Consider the following 19,962-nt stretch of genomic DNA (forward strand, 5'->3'; position numbering starts at 1 on the left):
AATTATAATACTGTTACATTTTCATTCGCAAGTAATATTCTTGAAAGTAAATCATTTAACAATTTTTGCATATTGAACCACACAATTAAATTCACTCGTGTTTTTACAAACACCGAACAAATAAATAAATATACTCCTCTAGAACAGCAGATTCAACAATTTTTGTTCTTTGCAATTGCTTTTTTGTTGCAATTTGACTATCTGGAAACATTTCCTGAAATGATGGTATGCAAACTGAACACCTTTGGATTGACAAAAAATAAATTGTACATAAACACCACAAAATTTCAGTTTTTTGACATTTTCTGATAATAAAAATGAATGCACATATGATCGATTGGATAGTCAGTTTTTTGAAATTGAAGGTGTCACACCTGATCCTGTAGTACCAATTGCCTTGGAAGAATTGCTAGATGCTGAAATTTAAGTAGTGTTTAATGTAACAGCAAATCTCACAAAAAACTGGCTTACCTTGTTAATTGCTTTGTGATTGAATTTTCTTTGAGTCAGTTTGTTGGTGTTGCATAAATATACTTATTGGGAAAAGATTCCGTTTGTCTGTGGAAAGTTTATGTTTTTGGCTGTTAGCAAGGTTGTTCAAAGCACTTTACCCCAGCTTTATCGGTGTTGCACCAAGAGCATAGTGCATTCGTTTGTAATTTAGTGTCACACGTAACCCATGGATAAATTGACTCATATGTACTCTGGTATCGAGTTATACTCAGTTTAGGCATGATTAAAACACTGCCCTCTGAAAATGTTACGAACTTGTTTAACTGCACGGGCGATTCACACCCTCCGTCCCCGTTACTGTCCTTCAGTCTCGGAAAGATGTAAATGGCACTAAGCTCGGAAGTGGTGTAACAATGGGTTTGTTAAAAGGTACTTTCGCACCAACTCCAACAAACTCAATTGACAACCGTTCTCAACTCTTAAGTTTGACTTAGTTTTCAACTGTTGTCAACATTTGTTGACAAGTTGAGGGAAGTTTTGTCTCGAGTTTGTAGTTTATGGTCAGTGAACAAAAAGACGGCAGAGTTGTGTGACTTGCGCATGCGCATTTGCCGTGTCATCTGCTGTTTCTTTCTTCGTCTGCTTTGTTTCTTTCGACAATGGTAGCTCACGAGTCGTCAGCAAATCCAACAATTCAGTTTCTGTTAGAAATTGAAATTAAACCTCTAAGGATTCTTCTGATTCTGCATATAAAGACAGATATAAAAGGAAAGATTTGCTGAAACAAGTTTTGGATAAAATTGGTGTACCGCTGGTGGAATGTGAAAGGAAATGGACAAATATGAAAACACAGTTCAATCGTGAGCATTGTAAAACGGTCAAAACTAAAAATGGGTCTGGGACAACTGAGCTCTAAGTTCCCAAATGGATAGTTTACGAGCGTGTGAAGTATTTAGGAGGCGTGAAAAAGCCAGGAAGAAAAATATTTACAATCATAAGTAAAATGCCATTTACTGGCGTAACTGAAACTAAGACTGCTGGTCGGAAATTTTGTAATTACAACTGTATTTTCACGGAAATTTATCTATTTCTGTTGTACCATTTTGTCAAAAATCTGATACAAAGTAGTCTGAAAATTAATGGTTTACATTGTTAATTACTAAAGCTGTAAGGGCTTTGTTCGGAATTTTTAATTACATTTGTCTTTTCACTCAATATTTATTTATTCATATTCCTCTTGCCATTTCACTTTACCAACACCCGATACAAAATAGACTGCAAATTCAACCCTTATATTCCTTGCGGTTCTTCCTGCGTTGCCTCACTTTCTCTGAAGACATTTATTTTGCGGAGATATCCTCCAACTGTCATCCGAAACCCTGCCTGTTTCTGGATCTTCCACATCAAACTGCCAGGTGGGAAATAAACTGTGGCACTTTCTTTATTTCTTCTAAGAAAACTGTGCAAGGACACAGTCTGCAGAAGTCACTAATGTTGCTTTTTCAGGACGTAAGTGCATAGTTGTTCTAAGACCGGAAAACTGTTTACAATATTCCAAAAAATTCTCCACAATTCTAGCACGAGATATTCGGTAGTTAAACATTCTTTTCTGTCTGCCTTTCTCTTGCTATCCTGCGTATAGTTTCATCATGTACTCTGAAAGAGCAAAACATCATCTTCCACCATAACAAGTGGCAAACTTCGGAGTCAGAATCCATTTACATTGCTTTTCTGCAATAAAAAATAAAAACGCCAAACGTGTGTTAACAAGAGTTTGAAACTGTTGTACGCTTTTGTTTGTTGGAGCTGGTTTTCGGTGTTAAGCAGACAGTAGCCAGACAGCTACATTGAAGCTGAAAAAAAAAAAAAAAAGTTTTTGCGTCTGCGCAGCTACGATGACGTAGAAACTAGCGTTTGGTCTTTGCACTGCTTAAACGCTTCTCATTTCATTTCAAGATAGGTTCCTACGTATAGTGGTGTATAAACATCAGATATATTTACCTTACTATTAAAAATAAAGTGTAAATGTTAAATAGCCGAACGCGGGAACAGCAATAGATTCGCAACGATTGAAAAACGCGCCACAAACAAACACGAATCACGTGAAGTGTACCCCACTCCAACTCAGACAGATATGCGCATAAGCGAATCTGGCAGCGCTAGATACCAATTTTCCGTGTAGATTCTGGCTGGCTATCTCTCACTGCGTGGGCGTATACACCAACCAGTTATACCACAGTCTAGGTTATGCTCACATCTTTTTTTGGCCTACAGTTAAAAATGGCTACCAAGACTACACGAATCTGCGTTTACAGTTAACACTGCCAGTGTAAGGTCATCCACAGAAACTATCATTATTACTAACAAAACATTAGTACTAAATTGTACTAAGTTTTAATTATCAAAGTCCTCAAAGGAAAAGACTTTCCAACACAAAAAACCCTTACCTGTGATGAACAGATCTCATACTGGGGAGGTGTCGAAGATAGGTGTGTGTGGGTCATTTATCAACTAAGAGAATTTAGTGTAGATAAATAAAGTCTTTCATTCAAGCTGCGATTTCGCACAAACGCTCCGATGACATGGCGTCTCTTGAATAGAGGGCCACCATTGAGAAAGAAATTACGTCGAGTCGTATGGAAGAAGACATTGGGATAAAAGTGGAAATAGTCAGATAATGTATAAATATATGGTCTATTATTTGAATGCTTCTTAAAACGACCATAAATTGATTTAAAAATGTGTTAATGTACGAAAATGAATGACAAATATTATTATAAAAATCTAGGTTTCTCGTGGAAATTCGAGGTCTTTTCCAGGTTTTTTTCCAAATTAAATGCTTTTTCCCAGTTTTCAGGGTTTGGTGGTCACCCTGTTTGTGATTGTCGTCCACAACCTTCACGACTGGAATGGGGTTGGTGCCGAGTTTAAGCGTGCAGGAAGTGTTTTTCACAGTTATGGAGATGATGCAGCTGGACATGGATGTGAAATGTACGTCACCTTTAGCTGTTACTTGCCTAGCACTGTGGTCTGCCAGCATTAAATTCTCTTGCGTTTTGACATGAGTGAGCACTTTTGGATTTCAGCATATGTGCGATGTACGACCACTGTCTATGTGCCAAAAAATGTTGGAAACTCCAGAGCAGGCTCATTCACAGAAGAACAGCAATGAGCTTTGCCAACATTGTCTGCAGCTTGCGCACTTGGTTCCTTCTTGAAAAGCACTCATCTTCTGTGTGTCCCTTCTTGTTACGAAAGCTGCATTTGTACATGGATTTTAGCCCATTCTGTCCATTTCGATTTTTGTTCCGATTTGTCACTGTCGGAGCACTTTTTGGCTTGGTCATGAAATGTTTACCTGATTTAACAAAAATTGCAGCATTCACCCAAAATTGCAGCATTCACACTTCACTGTCTTTCTGAATCCTTACGTAGTGTTGTTCTCAGAATTTTACTTTTAGCATCTCAATATCTCATAGACTGTTATCTAAAATTGTCATAGCTATGTGAATGACAGTAGAGCAACATTGTTGCCACTAAACCACCATTTATGTTGACATCTAACTTGTCCATGATGTGTCACACCATGCATTTTGTGAAGCACGAGGCATTTGAGAAGAACTGCTTTGCGATAGGTCCTTTAGATGCACAGATTGATTCAAGCTTAAGCCACACCTGACATGGTGTAGTGCAGTTCCTTACTAGCTGCAGCATGGTGGGAGTGATGGATGAAATCAACTCTGCTTTTGCTTTTCTGTCTGGTACTAGCCACGATATGTATGCAGCTTTTGCAACAGCGAGCACTTAACCTTGATCAACCTCTGTAGGTTGTGTCACATTTGCAGATACCTATCCCCAAGTGTCGCTTTTGATGAGTAGTGCTTTGACTTTTATTCTCCACGTGTCACAATTATCACGCGACAGCGTCTCCTTTCAAACTCTGTGTGCAGCAGGCATATTCACTGTGGTAACGCACTTGTATAAGGGGCAGCCAAACAAAAACAAGACGGATGGATAAAAAGTAACTGTGCTGTTTATTATTTTGAAAGTAACCACTATAACCGCTAATACATTTATACCACTAAGAGACACGATGATCGATATCTTCATGGAAAAATGTGTGTGTACTTGGGCACGCACCACTTCAAAGCCATGAGTGCCTTACTTCAGATCTCCAAAAATATGGAAATCACATGGGGAAAGAATGGGACTGTACGGAGGAAGTGTAAGGGCTTCCAAGCAAAACTTCTGCAGCGTTGTCGAAACAACCTAGGCAACATGAATTGGTGTGCCAGAGATGTTACTGGTTATCAGTCAAGGGTCAGATGGTGATAGTTTGCAGGGGACAGCCTAGACCCAGGTGTATGGAGTATTCTTAATATTTTGTAAGATGAACGGCAACTTGTAAGTAGCTGTAAAAAAAAAAAAAGTTCCAGTTCCTACACTGTTAAAGACCTGAATAATACCAACTTAAAAAAATAATTTTCTTGTAAGAAGAATACATGACTACACTATATTTTTTTCTTGTCCCCTGGGTTTGGGCGCCCTTGCTATTAGTGGTTTTGATGGGCAGCACAATACACCAGCAGAGCTGTGGAAAGGGAAGATCAATTTTAATTACACCTGACTGTGTATTAAATGTTACAATGATGTTAATGAAGAACAAGATGAGGTGAAAGTTAGTCACTGCCACATCTCTATACAGATAACGGTGAAGTTGTGTGACCTGTAACTGTACATGTCGTTAAAATCTCTATATTAAGTTCTTAGTGTTGGTTTGAAGCAAGGTCATCACATAACATACTATGCAGATAAAGCAAATCATAGGTTTCAAATGTTCCTGAAATATGGTATGGAATATCTAGCTTTTTTGTAGTGTACTATATTACAAACACAGCTGGCAGTGTATGCTTAATGCCTGCACAATGTTGAACATGATGAATGTGACCATCCTTAAGTGTCAACACACTTGAATTGTTGGAATAGTATGTGAAATGGCTACCATTTTTTTATTTAATTAGATTTTACATAATCAACACAAACTGATGTGCAAGCTAGTGCATTTACAATGGAAAAAACAGAACTTTAAGTATGAAATGGATTAGAACAGTAAATACGGAATTACAGTCCTAAAAGTAGAATAGATAATAACTCCAAATCTGTGGTTTTTGGGGGGCTCAACTGCGCGGTCATCAGCGCCTACACAAAGTCCAAATTTTTACACAGTCCAATTTAACCATTGTCACGAATGATGATGATAACACAAACACCCAGTCTCCAGCCACAGAAAATTTCCATCCTGGCCGGGAATCAATATGTAGCAAAGTTACATCATAAAGAATAAAGTGCTACCTTTATAATTTACAACATGGACAAGAATTTAAATTTAGAATATTATCAGACTAAAAATTGTTTTCAAATTACTGAAACAGTAAAGCACTATTAGAAGACATAATGAATGTTATGTCAGTTGAAAAGTGTGTTGTACAAATGTATTGACACTGCTGCATTTTTTTTTCCTTGGGCTAAGCCAAAACTGATTAATAATTATTCTTTATAATACAGAAAAACTATCATAAATATATGTTAAACTGAGGGGGGCACAGAACTAACAGACTCATACACAACTGTTAAGTGCTGCTGATGGGCACCTTTTATTTTTTTTAATTTATTATTTTTTTTTGTTTTTGCAAGTATTATATCTTAATTAAATACTGTAATTCAGCTAGTAACTTACAGTGTCTTGCATTCATGTATGACAAACAGACATCTAACATTTAATTACAGTATTTTGTTTGTATGTTACATAATTTTGGAGATTTACAAATCAAATATAACATTTTGGGCATGATCCAGAATTTGTTTAATGCCCAATTCTACTGACACTTTATTGCACACATCAGTTTGTGATACTATAACAATAGTTTTCCAATGGGCATCCCTCAGGCACTAAGGAATGTGTAGACACATGCAACCTTTGGTAACTAATTCAGTCCCTCCATTCAAACAAGAACCATAGAAATTCTCTTAGAGCAACAACTGCCGAGATAAATTTTAACAATTAAAATATAATATCCAACATCTCTGTATTTTAATGTTAGAAAACAATGTGTGTTTGCAGCAATTACTAACATGTAATAGACCACCAATCTGGAAATATCTTTGTAAATGTGAAACAACATAATCTTCATTTAACTGTGTGTGACTTCCCAGTAACATTGCTATATGGTCTCAAAGCAGAAAAACTTATATTTATTTTTAAGATGACTACCATGAATCAGTATAAGAGACTTGTTTCAGATTGCAAATCACATGCACATCGTACATGCTCATCTTTGATGGCACAGGACACTGTATTCATATATTATTTCTTAAACAAATGAAAGAAGGAAAGGAGAGCATGATAGTCAAATAGTATATATATTCTTTTCATTGTTCAACAGATATCTCAGCATAAATATTACAATACTGTCTCAGATCATATGTATAAACAAACATATACAATATATCATAACAACAAAAACAGCTATAATGCATAAAAACATTACATTCAACAGAATATCAAATAGATATATAAAGACTAGCTGCTACTCTCAGCATTCATTTGTAGATTGTTGCAGTCATTTGTACTTCTCTCTGGAACAACTGAGTGTGTTGAGGTGCCTGTTTCTATAGAATTAGTAGTATCAGCAGGTGAAGCCTGGTTATTTGCAACAGACACTGGCATCGTTTGACTATTATTTGATACCATGAACACCCTATATATCTGATGTCCTGGATTGTCTGGTGATTCTGTAGCCAAAACAATTAATGTTCCAGGTTTCACATTGGAATAAACACTACCCAAATTCACCTGATTCTGCTCCACAGTCAATGCATCTTCAGCAATCACAAAGTTTTGCTCATTTTCACTTTCATATGAGGCCACTGAATCTTCATTAACCATGGCATTCTCTGACACTACCAATTCCTCATGATCACTTGGATTATCATCTCCTACAGGCTCAGAATCGCATATATCCTCCACAGTCACACGATCACAGATTTCAGTAATCTCAGTACGATCACAGATTTCAGTAATCTCAGTATCCTCATATATTTCTTCCACGTCTTCAGTCATGAAATCCTCAAAAATCCGTGGCCGTGGTATTCTGCCAGACCTCGTCGGTTTGACTCGATTCATTAAACAGGTGGCCTCAGGTACATTACTCTCACTGTCAACATGTCCATTCACTGGATTACTATCACCACCATCAGGTTTGCACTCCGAAGTTGTCCCTTTGTCATCTGTTCTTCTCTTCGGATTATTAACATCACTTTGAAGTGTATACTCAGGAGGTGCCTTTTTAGTGTCAGCTTTTCTCTTTTTCTTATGGTGAGTTTCTTCTGAGTCTTTAGGCTTATCAGACTTCCTTTTGACTGGTTTCTCTTTAATTTTCCTCTTTACAAGATTCTTTCCTTCAGATCTCACCTCTCCTGTATCTGTTGAGTCAAGCACTGCAAATAATGAACCTGTATATACAGAAATGAAAGAAAATGAGAAAAATAAGCACAAAGTGTGAGTCAAATATAAAAAAATAAGCAAAGTTCACATACTTAAAGAAAAGTAAATACTAGAATACACTCGAGACTAAAACAATCTACTGAATTACACACAGGCAGGAAAAGTAACTGAAATGCAAGGTTATTCATAAGGACATGCAGTAGTTCAGGAGATGAATATGCAAAAACTGCAAGGCATACAGAAAAATGACACACATCAGTGGAAAGATTATCTCTCCAAGTTTTGTTTTGTATTTCATGCTGTGGTGTAGCTGCAGAGCACACCGCATGGGAACACAGCATACAATGTGTGTTATGTCTTCTTGAATCCACTAAATGTGAGTTAATTGTGATGGTTCAGTGATAGTTTAATACCAAATCTCAGGCGTAAGCTCCAGCAGACACAACAATCCATAGAGATGGTACAACACACTTCACAAGTCTGGCTGCTTATGTGGTGCGAAGAAAACAGGTCGGCCAGGACCACCATCAGAGCAGGTGGTGTGTGTGCAGGTACCATCTGTCATGAGCCCAAAGAAATTGATGACACTTGCAAGCACAGGACTGCACATATCACAGTCAAATGTCTGGTGCATTTTTTTGCAAATGTCTATATGTAAAGTCATACCAGCTGCAGTTGTTACATGTGCTGACTAATTGGAACAATGAATAATGGCTTGCAGCAGCTATTAAAGGAAGATGGTTTTTTACAGAAGTAGATTGTCAGTGTTGAAGTCACATTTCATGTGTTTGAAAAGGTGAATCTTCACAATGTACATGTCTCGGGAACAGAACATCCACACGAGATTGTGGAACAATTCAAGATTCACTTAAAGTTAATGTCTCTTGTGCTATGTCCTCTTCAAAAGTTTATAGACAAAAAGGAGGAAACTATAGCTAGTTTCATCTACCTCCCAAAGATGACTTATGCCAGAATTACAGCAATACTGTAGAGACTTTAATTTAAAACAAGACTGTGCTCCAACATACTTTCTTCCAGCCTTTCATGGTTACCTCAATGCTGACCTGCCTCTGCACCGGATTGCTGTGCTTCCTATTGCGGCTCTCACCTTCTTCAGTACCCTCCACAGTCACCTCACGTAACTGCACTTGATTTTTTTTCTTATGGGATTATGTTAAAGGTCTTGTGTTCCTGTCTCCACTGGCACTTAATTTAGAAGATGGTTGGTTAGTTTGTTGGTTGTTTGGAGGCAAGGGACTAAACAACAAGGTCATGAATCCTTTAGTTATGGGTTTGTTCATCTGGAGTACACCACTTGTGTACTCGGATTAGTACATAGGAGTGGTAAAAGTGAAGCACTAAAAGCAATACTGATGCCAGAGCTGAAAAACAAATTAAGGAGTAGTAAACGTATACGGATTGAATTGGTATGAAGGTTAGAACAGACAAGTGGTCTTCCAGGGCTCGGTCATGCTGAAAGAAACACCTCTTGCAACTGATTCCTGCCAACCTGATTAAGGATGAAGACAATTACACAATTACAGGGTAAAGATTGCTTTCTAGTCAAGATATGCAGAACAGTAAAAAGGAAAAGGTTAAAATGTAATGGCCATCAGCTGGACCATAATACAAGGTGAGAGAAACAGTTAGGGCCGCACACTGGCGATGGGAGTTTTGAATGCAAATGGTGCAACCCCCCACAGCTGTCCAAACCCATTATAGGCTAAGCATTAAAAAAATGGGAAACAGGGTGCAGGAGAAAAATAGCCAAACCCCTTAAAAATAATTAAGACAGAGGGAAGGAGCTATGGTGAGGAGCAGGCAAAGGAGGCAGAATCAGTGGTCCTCCTGACCCAGCATGTGGCATGAGATGCCCCAGCATGCCCCCCCCCCCCCCCCACCTCCTGCCCCTTCACTCCCCTGTCCCAAAGGTAGTTTAAAACATTGCATCTGAGAATAAAAACTACCGTCATGGAGAAAACAAAGAACCAGTTCAATGGCCATACACCAACATACAACTGTCTATGAGTTGTCCACCAACATGACATGCAAAGAATTTGGAAGTATGGAGAGCCAGAAGGAGTGGGCATTCCACTAGATCACAAGTAACTGTCATCAAGGCTCCACAACCACAATTTGGGGGTGGCTCGTTACATAAAATAAAACTATGGGTCAGTCTGGTGTGACTGATGCAAAGATGATACACAAAGGTGGATTTTTTTCTGAGGAACAGGATGAGGAGTGCCAGGGAGCATTAATCTCCTTGACAGTGCAGAATATGTTAGAGGACACAGTAGCCCATCAGATATTGTTCCATCTCAGAGTGAGCAGAGGCCTTAGCTGCACCTGCAAATGCTTGCATAGGATCGTCAAAGAAAACTGAGAGGGGCAATTAACCAATTCTATATCCCAATGGTTGGCCAGTTCATTCCCTGGGAGACCAACGTGACTCAGGGCATGATTAATTTCAGACGGTTTAGCAAAAATCAAAGGGTGACATGAGTAACATCAGTCAGTGGCCTGGAGACTCCTCACTGAATCAACAAGTATTAATATGCAGTTAATGGCCATTAGTTTTACCGTAAAACACATCATGTTGCTGGCAACGATTGGAGTTCCTGACTGCTGGAAGATGTGAAAGCACAACCCGTCCTATCCCTGGCTTTAGAGCCATCAGTGTAAAAGATGGTGGCACACTGATACTCCTAAAGAACTGAAAGGAACAGACACTGAAAAGATGTGGAGACAAGTGAAACTTTAGGTCCTTGAAATAGGCAGTTTCTAATTCATGGCATGGATACCAACCAAGGTGACATGTGTGAGAAATTCCGAGGAGTGCAATCTAAGGAGGATAGGTGGAGGTCCTGGCAGAGGGCCGCGACGTGCATTCCGACTGGTAATCCCAATCAAGAGCGAGTGTCAGGGTCGATGCGCCTTGAATGCAAAAAGAATAGGATAGCTTGGGTGATAATGAAATTGTGAAATGGCAATTGCATACGTGAGCAAGAGTTGGTACTATGAGAACTGAAGAGGGAAGATCCTCAATCCAGCAAGGAGACTATCGAAAGGAATAGTCAGGAAGGCACCAGTGGCCTGTAGAACTGGACTGGGTCAGACCTCACCGAGCCACCAACTATGGCAATTATGGTCCAAATGGGATCGGATCTGATCCCAATCGATACGAATGAAAATAGCACGATTGCGCCCCAAGAGGTGTAGACAAGGAAGCAGAGAGTGTTAAGGTTTCACATACAGCTAGTATTTAGTTGATGAATATTGGAGAGCCAAGTCGGCTTCTTGTCAAAGAGGAGTCCCAAATATTAGGACAGTCTAACAACATCCCAGCACTGGGTACCCAAGTAGAGTTCTGGATCAGGATGGGCCTTGATACTACAACAAAAATACATGACCCGCATTTTTGCAGGAGAGAACTGGAAACAGTGGGAAAGAGTCCAAGCAGAAGCCCACTGACGGCTGCTTTGAGCTGGCATTCAGCCAAGGCAACAGAGTTGAAGCTGCACCAAATGCAGAAGTCACCGACATGGCACAGTCTGTCAGTGGCATGACAGTGGTCACTAGCCCATTTATCGCAATGAGGAAGTGTGTGACATTCAGCATGGAGCCCTGCAGGATGTCGTTCTCTTGGACCCTTGAAGTGCTGTGTGAAGTACCAACTCTAATCTGGAAGAATCAGTGGGGTGAAAACTGAGGAATAAATATTGGTAGAAAGCCCCAGTCATGGAGGTAATGTAAAATATGATGGTGCTAGGCAATGTTGTCCGCCTTATGTACATCAAAAAGGACTGCAACGAGGTACTGGAATTTAGAAAAAGCCTGTTGGATTGCCTTTTCTGTAGCAACAGACTGACAGTGACCTGGAGCTGTTGGAGATTGATCCCTATCTCCAGCAGTCACCACCAGTGGCACTGCAGTCTATGAGCTGTCTCTGCAAGAAGTGCTTTGGAAAGAGGCCACGGCCCCTGAGCTAACGTCATATCACCTGGGGGGACCCCATGACCACAAATTGGTTAACTTCCACAGTTTCTAACTTAACCAGATGGTAGGTTGTGGATCAGCCCTCCCAGAAATCACATTGATAGTGGGACAAAAGGCTCTGAGATTCAAGAACCCAGTGTAATTGGTGGGCAACCATCCTTTCAAGCAGTTTGCAGAGCATGCTGACGGCCTAATCAGCAGGTAACTCTCCAGCTTAATGACTGGAACAGTGATACTATCTCTCCATTGTGAAGGGAAGACACAGCAAAATCAACCTGACCGTCAGGAGATAGAGCCGTTGGGTAGCAGTCAGATGTTGTATCACCCGATTGTGAATGACATATGGGCTGAGGGCCATATTGTGAGATGCAGTAAGAACCTGAAGCAGTTTCCAGTCAGTGTAAAGCTCATTATATAATTCGGCAGTCTTTAACATCTTTCCAACTTATAAATTAATATGTTGAAATGACGTAAGAACAGGATGCCAATCCACCCCAATATGGATCGCGAGATGTTCAGCAAAAGCGAAAGAGCCAGTACACAGACCATAATGAAGGAAGAGACCAGGTACAGTTGTGGATCTTGGACAGCCCAGAAGACGACAGAGCTCGGCCCATACCTTGGATGGAGAGGCATACATTCCCAGTGAGGTGACATAGTGCACCCAGCATTCCTTCTTATTTCACTCAATTAGATAGCGAGCATTAGCATGAAGTCAATTAAAAGTGATAAGGTTGGTCTACAAAGAGTGTCACCTGAAACACTGCAGAGCTGTCGGGCAACCCTGAACAGCTGTTGCAATGTCTTTGGTCCTCCATGGTATCAGCCTGTGATAGAGGGGACAAGTAGAAAGGGGAATAGCAGTTCCAGTGGCATAGGTGATCATATCAACAATGGCATAGGTGATCACATCAGAGACACTTTGCACAGCCTCGTCGATGCAATCTGACAAAGAGGTAGTTGATCTGGCGACAATGTAGCAAAGCCATAGGATTGGGGGAAAGAGATTATTAGATCAATAGCTGAAAAAGGAGCTATGAGTGGCACTGAAGTAGAAAGTATTACTATCACTGAGGAAATACAGGTGGTCAAGTAGAAGGCCCGTACCAGATGTAGTGATACTCCCCCAAAAGGGCTGGTGCATACTGCAGTACACATGCAGGAGAAAAGGGGGAGGGGGGAGTTTTTGAATTAAAGTGGTCAACTCAATGTAAGCAAGTGACTTGCATGGAGATAAGTAAAAGTTGCATATGATGATCGTTTGCACCCGCACTGCTATTGATTCCAAAATGGTATGAAGGGGAATCCACTCACTGATGAGATCTGTGCGAACCAATATAAAGAACTCTCCAGATGCCCTCTCAGGGCAAGCATGGTTATGACAGAAAGCACAATAGCCACGGAGCAATGGACAATGGTCATCCGTGAAGCATGTTCTTTGTATAGCAATGAAGCTGCAGAAGAAGAGAAAATAATGTGTTGTAGTTCCAGCAGGTGACAGTCAGAGCAATTACAGTTCGACTGAATTATCATCTTACGGGTGCTCAGGTTAGGTGTAAAGGAGCCAGGAGGGCCAGTCATGTTCCAGGATCACTGCCTATTGCTGATTGGGATGGGAATATATTAATAAGTATCAGTTCAGAATACGATGGCATGGGGGATCTGGCACTTCCACGGTCACCGGAGTAGCCTTGTCCCGATTCTCCTCCTCCTCCTCCTCCTCCTCCACAGCCTGGGTTTCTTGCACAGGCCTATCCTTTGTCATTTTAACATATAAATTAATAAGTTGGAAAGATGTTAAAACTACGAAGATTGTTGTAACTTTATTAATGTTATGTAACTATGTCATTTCTGTCAATATGTTGTTGAAAAGTGAACAAATGTCCACGCTTAAAAGTACGAGCAAGTCACGGCAAAGACTCTCCGTGCACCAGCAGCAGAAGCCAACAGGTGACTGCTCCAGAGATTCCATCTCATCTAGCTGGCCACAACACGACACAGCAGAGGCTGCAGAAGAATAAATATTTAATTCCTTAAAAGCGATGGAATCATAATATAACTGTTAAAAATTGGTTCCCCTATGGTAAATATGGGATAAACAGTCAATTCTGTTTGAAATGGTGTAGAGAAAAGTCACCATTTAGACATTGCATGTAACAGTCACTTCAGATAGACAGATGATCGGTTTGATCCGAGATATTGATTTCGATGTTGTTGGAAATTTTGATCAGTTAGTTAATCTGACGGGTTATTGAATACAAGTTTTGTAGTGTGCCTGCCTATAATGGATTTTGTTCCTCAAGAGAAGATCAGGGTACATTGTGAAGGTAGTCAGTTTTAGATTTTCTGGTCATAAGTTTTTGAAAAGTTTAGCTACAACACTTCATGTGGTAGATGTTACAGTTATCACTATGAAGGCATGATTATTACGTGTTAGGGGTCCCGGAAGCAATAAATGATGGGTTATCATGCTGGGCAAAAGTTGATGCAGGAATTTTAGAAGCAGTGTTCTATGTTTCGAAAAGTTAGATGCTTAGAGGAGTTGTATTCAGTCATGAAACTGGACTATTAGTTGCGATTTGTGGTTATGCTGGTGCACACATAACATTGATAGTCTTCATACCTATATCTGGTGGTTTTAGAGTTATGCACAATCTAAGGTAATTGAGCCTATGCAATAATTTTGTAGCTGGTACACGACACACACTCAAAGGTAATTGGGCATTTTGCACTTGTTATTGCTGAGGTTTTAATATGAACTACTTGGTTAATGGTGTAACATATATTGGGTATATACCATTGAGAAATAGTCTCAACTGGTGATTGATAACAGCCACAAACCAGAATTTGCACAGTGTATACTTTGAGAGAATACAGCTATTGTTTCCCACTAATATGTGATTGTAAATAGTGTGGATAGTTTAGTACCCTAGCGTACCCAATAAACTCAAAAGCTGACGATATTCCATTGCGTGTTAGGGTGACGAGACACATTTCAAATAGGGACTGTAACTGGGAACACATGTCAAACACCTGAAGAGGCCGAGTTTTGCTTTATAATTTAATTTAACTTAACTTAGGATACAAGTGCGAGCTGACGTTAATGAAATAATTTGACATGATCTGTTGTAGAGTATCTCACCAATCAATGGCATTTGTCTGTGATAAGAGACCAACAGTTGCCGAAGTTATCTTGCACAGAGAAGCAAAGAAAAATCTTAATGTATCGGAAACTTCAGTTGACCTGTTTGATACTTTAATAGTTTACATAATATTGCATGAAAATAATTCCTATATGATTTGCTGATGTACCGATTACCATACCAACATTCTGTACAAATGAGTTAGAGTTCATAATTAACAAGTGGCAGGGGCATGAGGTTTATTTAATCAATATTTATACTAGTTCTAACACATAATACCAATTTACCATTACCAATGCACCTCAATTTTACTGACAGTAACAGTTAATTGCATTCATAGCAGTTTGACATTTTATGCACGTACTGATTGTTTACGCCTGGTCCTTCTGTATTGCCACAGCAGATGCATTAACTGCATGCAGCCATGAGGATATAAATGCAATAAATAATCCTGGATTAAAATTTAACTTTCTTCTTGTACTGGAAATGAGGTGTTGCTAATTGTAAAGGCAGTGCTGGAGTCTTATTGACAGGTTAGCATAGGATCTCACCACAGCACAGTACAAGTGACAACAGACTTTCACACAAATAAGTCATCGTATAAACAGTATGTGGTCATTCTTTTTTTTTTTTTTTTTGAAGACTGGGCAAACTGGTGAAAGCAGAGCATGGCATTTTGTGCAATTGCACACAAAGGTGGTTGTTCACAAAGACTACCTTCATGGAATGATCATCTGCAGCTGCATCATTTTGGGTACTCTATGCAGTGTGACATCATACAACCAAAGTGTAAGCATTGGAAGTACCTCATAGGCGGTGGGACGTAAGGTTTCACATCAGCACTGTACACAATGACTAACTTTTTCCAAGAGGACTAGTCCTTCAAAGGCTAAGATAAAGGTTTTTAAAATTGTTTGTTACATTGTTCCAGGACAAACAGCTATCTATTAATTTTATAACTTATTTAATGAACACACTCATTATCACATTTAAGTTGTTAATTTTTATTTTTGGATGACCAGTTTCAATCTTCTAGGAGACCATCATTGGACCTACATTCTTTGATGACAGTAGGTTTCACTGGTGTGGAGCAAGTCCGCCTGTGCAGGCGTGTTCTCCATGCAAGTGATTCCTCTTGTCATCACAGAATGTAGCTCTGATGATGATGATCTCTTAGAAGATTGAAACCAGTCATCTAAAAATAAAAATTAACAACTTAATTGTGATCACAACTGTGATCATATTTTGTACGGGGCAATTGTCACTGGTATGTTACCCAGACGTTCACATGACTTAAGAGCTGTAGATTGTGCAGAAAACGAAGCTTTAATCAATAGTGATACATTGCGCATATTTCCCAATGGCTCAACTTTTCCAAATTTATCTTCAGTGTGTTACACAAATAATAATGGCTGTGTTGCAGTCAAAGTATCCCCATCAGTTCAAGTACATATTAAGTATTGGATAAATTGTTTCACTCCTACCCATTTGGCTTGTCCCTCTTCCCATGGGGCATCCAGGATAGGGAAAGTAGTTGGGTTATAACGGTCTGCACAGAAATTTTTATATCCCTCAAACAAGATGACTGGATTAGAACAGCCATTGTTTTGGTGTAATTTAATATGTTTAATGTGCAAAATGTCAGGTCTGATGCCACCTACTGCAATCAAGAGCTCTCCTCACAAATGCCACACACACACACACACACACACACACACACACACACACACACACACACACACACAAAGGGCAACTAGCACACTGGTTGTTGCTGGGAGTCCTGATGTCCCAGGAAGATGGGCATCTTCTACTTGGCAGGTGTGGGGAGCTAGCAGCTCAGACATCAGCAATAAGATGCCTTTGTTGTCAGACAGCTGAACTGAAACAGTATATAATTAACACACCACATCAGTTTGGCTACCATGTTGGTTTTGAAATGAATATGTGAGCTTATGCTGGTATTGTGCACAGATGATCTTTAACACTGCAGGCAGTAGGCACTATTTAAGGTGTTCTTCCCCCGTCAGTTGACACTACAGAAAAAAATTTGGAGAACGAAACTCAAAACCAGAAGGGCACCAACAGTTACTTCAGCCAAAAGGTGATGAATGAATGAATATTCAGAGAAAGGAAAGCAAAACCTAGGGAATCAAAGGCTGCCATTGTGAGGAAAGGAGTAAGACAAGATAGGATAGCCAGAGATGAAAGATTTCAGCACATCAAAAGGACGTCGGTGTTGCAATTGCTTGTGGTTCCATCTTTGCCATACACATACTCACAAAAGACTATTGAGCCGCCCTGAGGGGTTCATAAGAAGTGTTCCATAAATGATAAATAATGCAGTTGCTGATGTTGGGAGATGTATCGCAAGAATCTGATCATCATATCGGTGTTTGTTGTGTTGCAAATGGTGTCCATACTGAGCACCTTAAAAATGAGTTACACACTTCTGCATCTCTTGTATTTTTCATGCAGCCATCTTACAAATCCCTGGAGGTACTTGCAAATAACTTTGCTTGCTTTCCTCCACTGACTTTTGTTTATTTATGATCTCTCTGACACACAATAATTTATTTCTCATTATTCACTGAAGTCAACATCTGGAATCTCTATCTCATCAGTCCAGGTTACTGAAGTACACAGCTTATCTTCAGACACCATTAACACTTAAATATTGGACAAATAACAAAGAGAGCAGGAATTAGTAATTGCTCAAGTTATCTTAGCCCACATCTCTTTGTGAAGTATCAATACTCAACATTAAAAGGCCAGATAAACAAAAATCAGTGGAAATATCAATTACTTGATAAGCTCTCATTAGTGTAAGAGGTCAATCACTATGCTCTTAACTCCTGATGAGACTGTCTTTACCCCAAAACAGTTTCATGTTTTGCATTTAAATAAGCTTAACTATAATAGAACCTAGGCCCTTATTTTAGTACAAAATCATGTAGGTATTCCATCTGCAACACACGTACTTTGTTCCTATCACACATACTTTATTCCTAAATAATCACTGTGTGTGTGTGTGTGTGTGTGTGTGTGTGTGTGTGTGTGAGAGAGAGAGAGAGAGAGAGAGAGAGAGAGAGATAGTGATGTATATGTCTAGAAATACTTACAACTTCGACGAGCACTTCCTTTCCTTTTTGGCTTTTCTGCCTTCTTATGTTGCTCTTCCTCCAATCGTTCCACCTCTGTAATTTATATGGAAATATTTTAATGGTGTCAAGATGATAACTATAATCCAACTATTAACTTTTTATTGTTAGACACACTCTTCTTGTTTGATGTATTTTAACAATGTTTACGAACAGTAAATCTGCTACATTTCATGACAAAAACTCATTTTATTTTTTGAGAAAAATTAACTTGAGTGGAATTAGATATTTTTTCTTGGAAGAGAGGTAGAGGGATAGTTGGAAAGAGCGGGATTGGGGGGTGGGGGGGTGGAGGACATAGTCATCCAGTTATGTGTGCGTTACACAAACCACTATATATGTATTTATTGGACCACAGTATCTCTTAATTTTTTTCATCTTCTCTCTTGTTATGTTTTTTCATAGAGTTCTTATCTCTGTAAACACTTATACCACTTTTTTTCACTAATATATCCTACAGCAAAACAAGGATAATGGAATGTAGTCAAATTAAGTCGGGTGATGCTGAAGGAATTAGATTAGGAAATGAGACACTTAAAGTAGTAAAGGAGTTTTGCTATTTGGGGAGCAAAATAAATGATGATGGTCGAAGTAGAGAGGATATAAAATGTAGACTGGCAATGGCAAGGAAAGCATTTCTGAAGAAGAGAAATTTGTTAACATCAAGTATTGATTTAAGTGTCAGGAAGTCGTTTCTGAAAGTATTTCTATGGAGTGTAGCCCTGTATGGAAGTGAAACGCGGACGATAAATAGTTTACAGAATAAGAGAATAGAAGCTTTCGAAATGTAGTGCTACAGAAGAATGCTGAAGATTAGATGGGTAGATCACGTAACTAATGAGGAGGTATTGAATAGAATTCGAGAGAAGAGGAGTTTGTGGCACAACTTGACAAGAAGAAGGGATCGGTTGGTAGGACATGTTCTGAGGCACCAAGGGATCACCAATTTAGTACTGGAGGGCAGCGTGGAGGGTAAAAATCGTAGAGGGAGACCAAGAGATGAATACACTAAGCAGATTCAGAAGGATGCAGGCTGCAGTAGGTACTGGGAGATGATGAAGCTTGCGCAGGATAGGGTAGCATAGAGATCTGCATCAAACCTGTCTCAGGACTGAAGACCACAACAACAACAACAACAACATCCTACAGAACAAGACAAGCTTATTTAGGTGATTTCCTTCCTTTCTTTTCTCCCCACACACTCTGCACCTTCTTGCAAAGATTATCTTTTCCAGTGCAGGTTTTACTAGATATCATTTACTGAACCCACAAACCATATACTATACTGTGTTTCCACAAAGATATGAGACAGATGATAAGAAGGTAAATACACAGTAAAAAGTTTATATAAGAAGATAGTGCACTTGCAACAACAAAACGCAATCAGTAGTTGCAACTATAAAAAGTACTATTTACCTTAAACAACTCAAATAAAAGTAAACATAACAATCCTGCATAAATATTGTGCCGAAAATGGCAGTAGCTATGAAATACCAAAAGATGAAACATACTATGTTTATAATGATATGCAAAAACTACATACTAATACATCTACAGAATATAAAACACATACAGTTTTATTTATTTGTTCTGTGCATCATATATTATACAGCCGTACACAATATAGGACAACTAGAATACTAATGCTTACAACAAGATACAAATACAAAATGAAATTAAGTGAACTGTTGACCACAGTGTACATAGT

General features: G+C 39.2%; 1 protein-coding gene across 3 annotated transcripts in view; it reads right to left on the reverse strand.

Moving 5' to 3' along the window:
- Positions 1-6,857: 6,857 nt before the first annotated feature.
- LOC126253246 (uncharacterized) overlaps positions 6,858-19,962 on the reverse strand; it is an 81,053-nt gene continuing 67,948 nt past the window's right edge. For 2 of the 3 annotated variants that reach the window (XM_049954438.1, XM_049954437.1), the window contains exons 7-8: positions 18,216-18,290; positions 6,858-7,965 (exon numbers count right to left, since the gene is read on the reverse strand). In XM_049954438.1, the coding sequence (XP_049810395.1) occupies positions 7,034-7,965; positions 18,216-18,290 (1,007 nt within the window). In that variant the 3' untranslated portion in view covers positions 6,858-7,033. The remainder of the gene's footprint in view (positions 7,966-18,215; positions 18,291-19,962) is intronic. The other variant, XM_049954439.1, reaches the window with a different exon arrangement.

The sequence above is a fragment of the Schistocerca nitens genome, chromosome 4 (assembly GCF_023898315.1).
Source record: "Schistocerca nitens isolate TAMUIC-IGC-003100 chromosome 4, iqSchNite1.1, whole genome shotgun sequence".
Lineage (NCBI taxonomy): Eukaryota > Metazoa > Arthropoda > Insecta > Orthoptera > Acrididae > Schistocerca > Schistocerca nitens.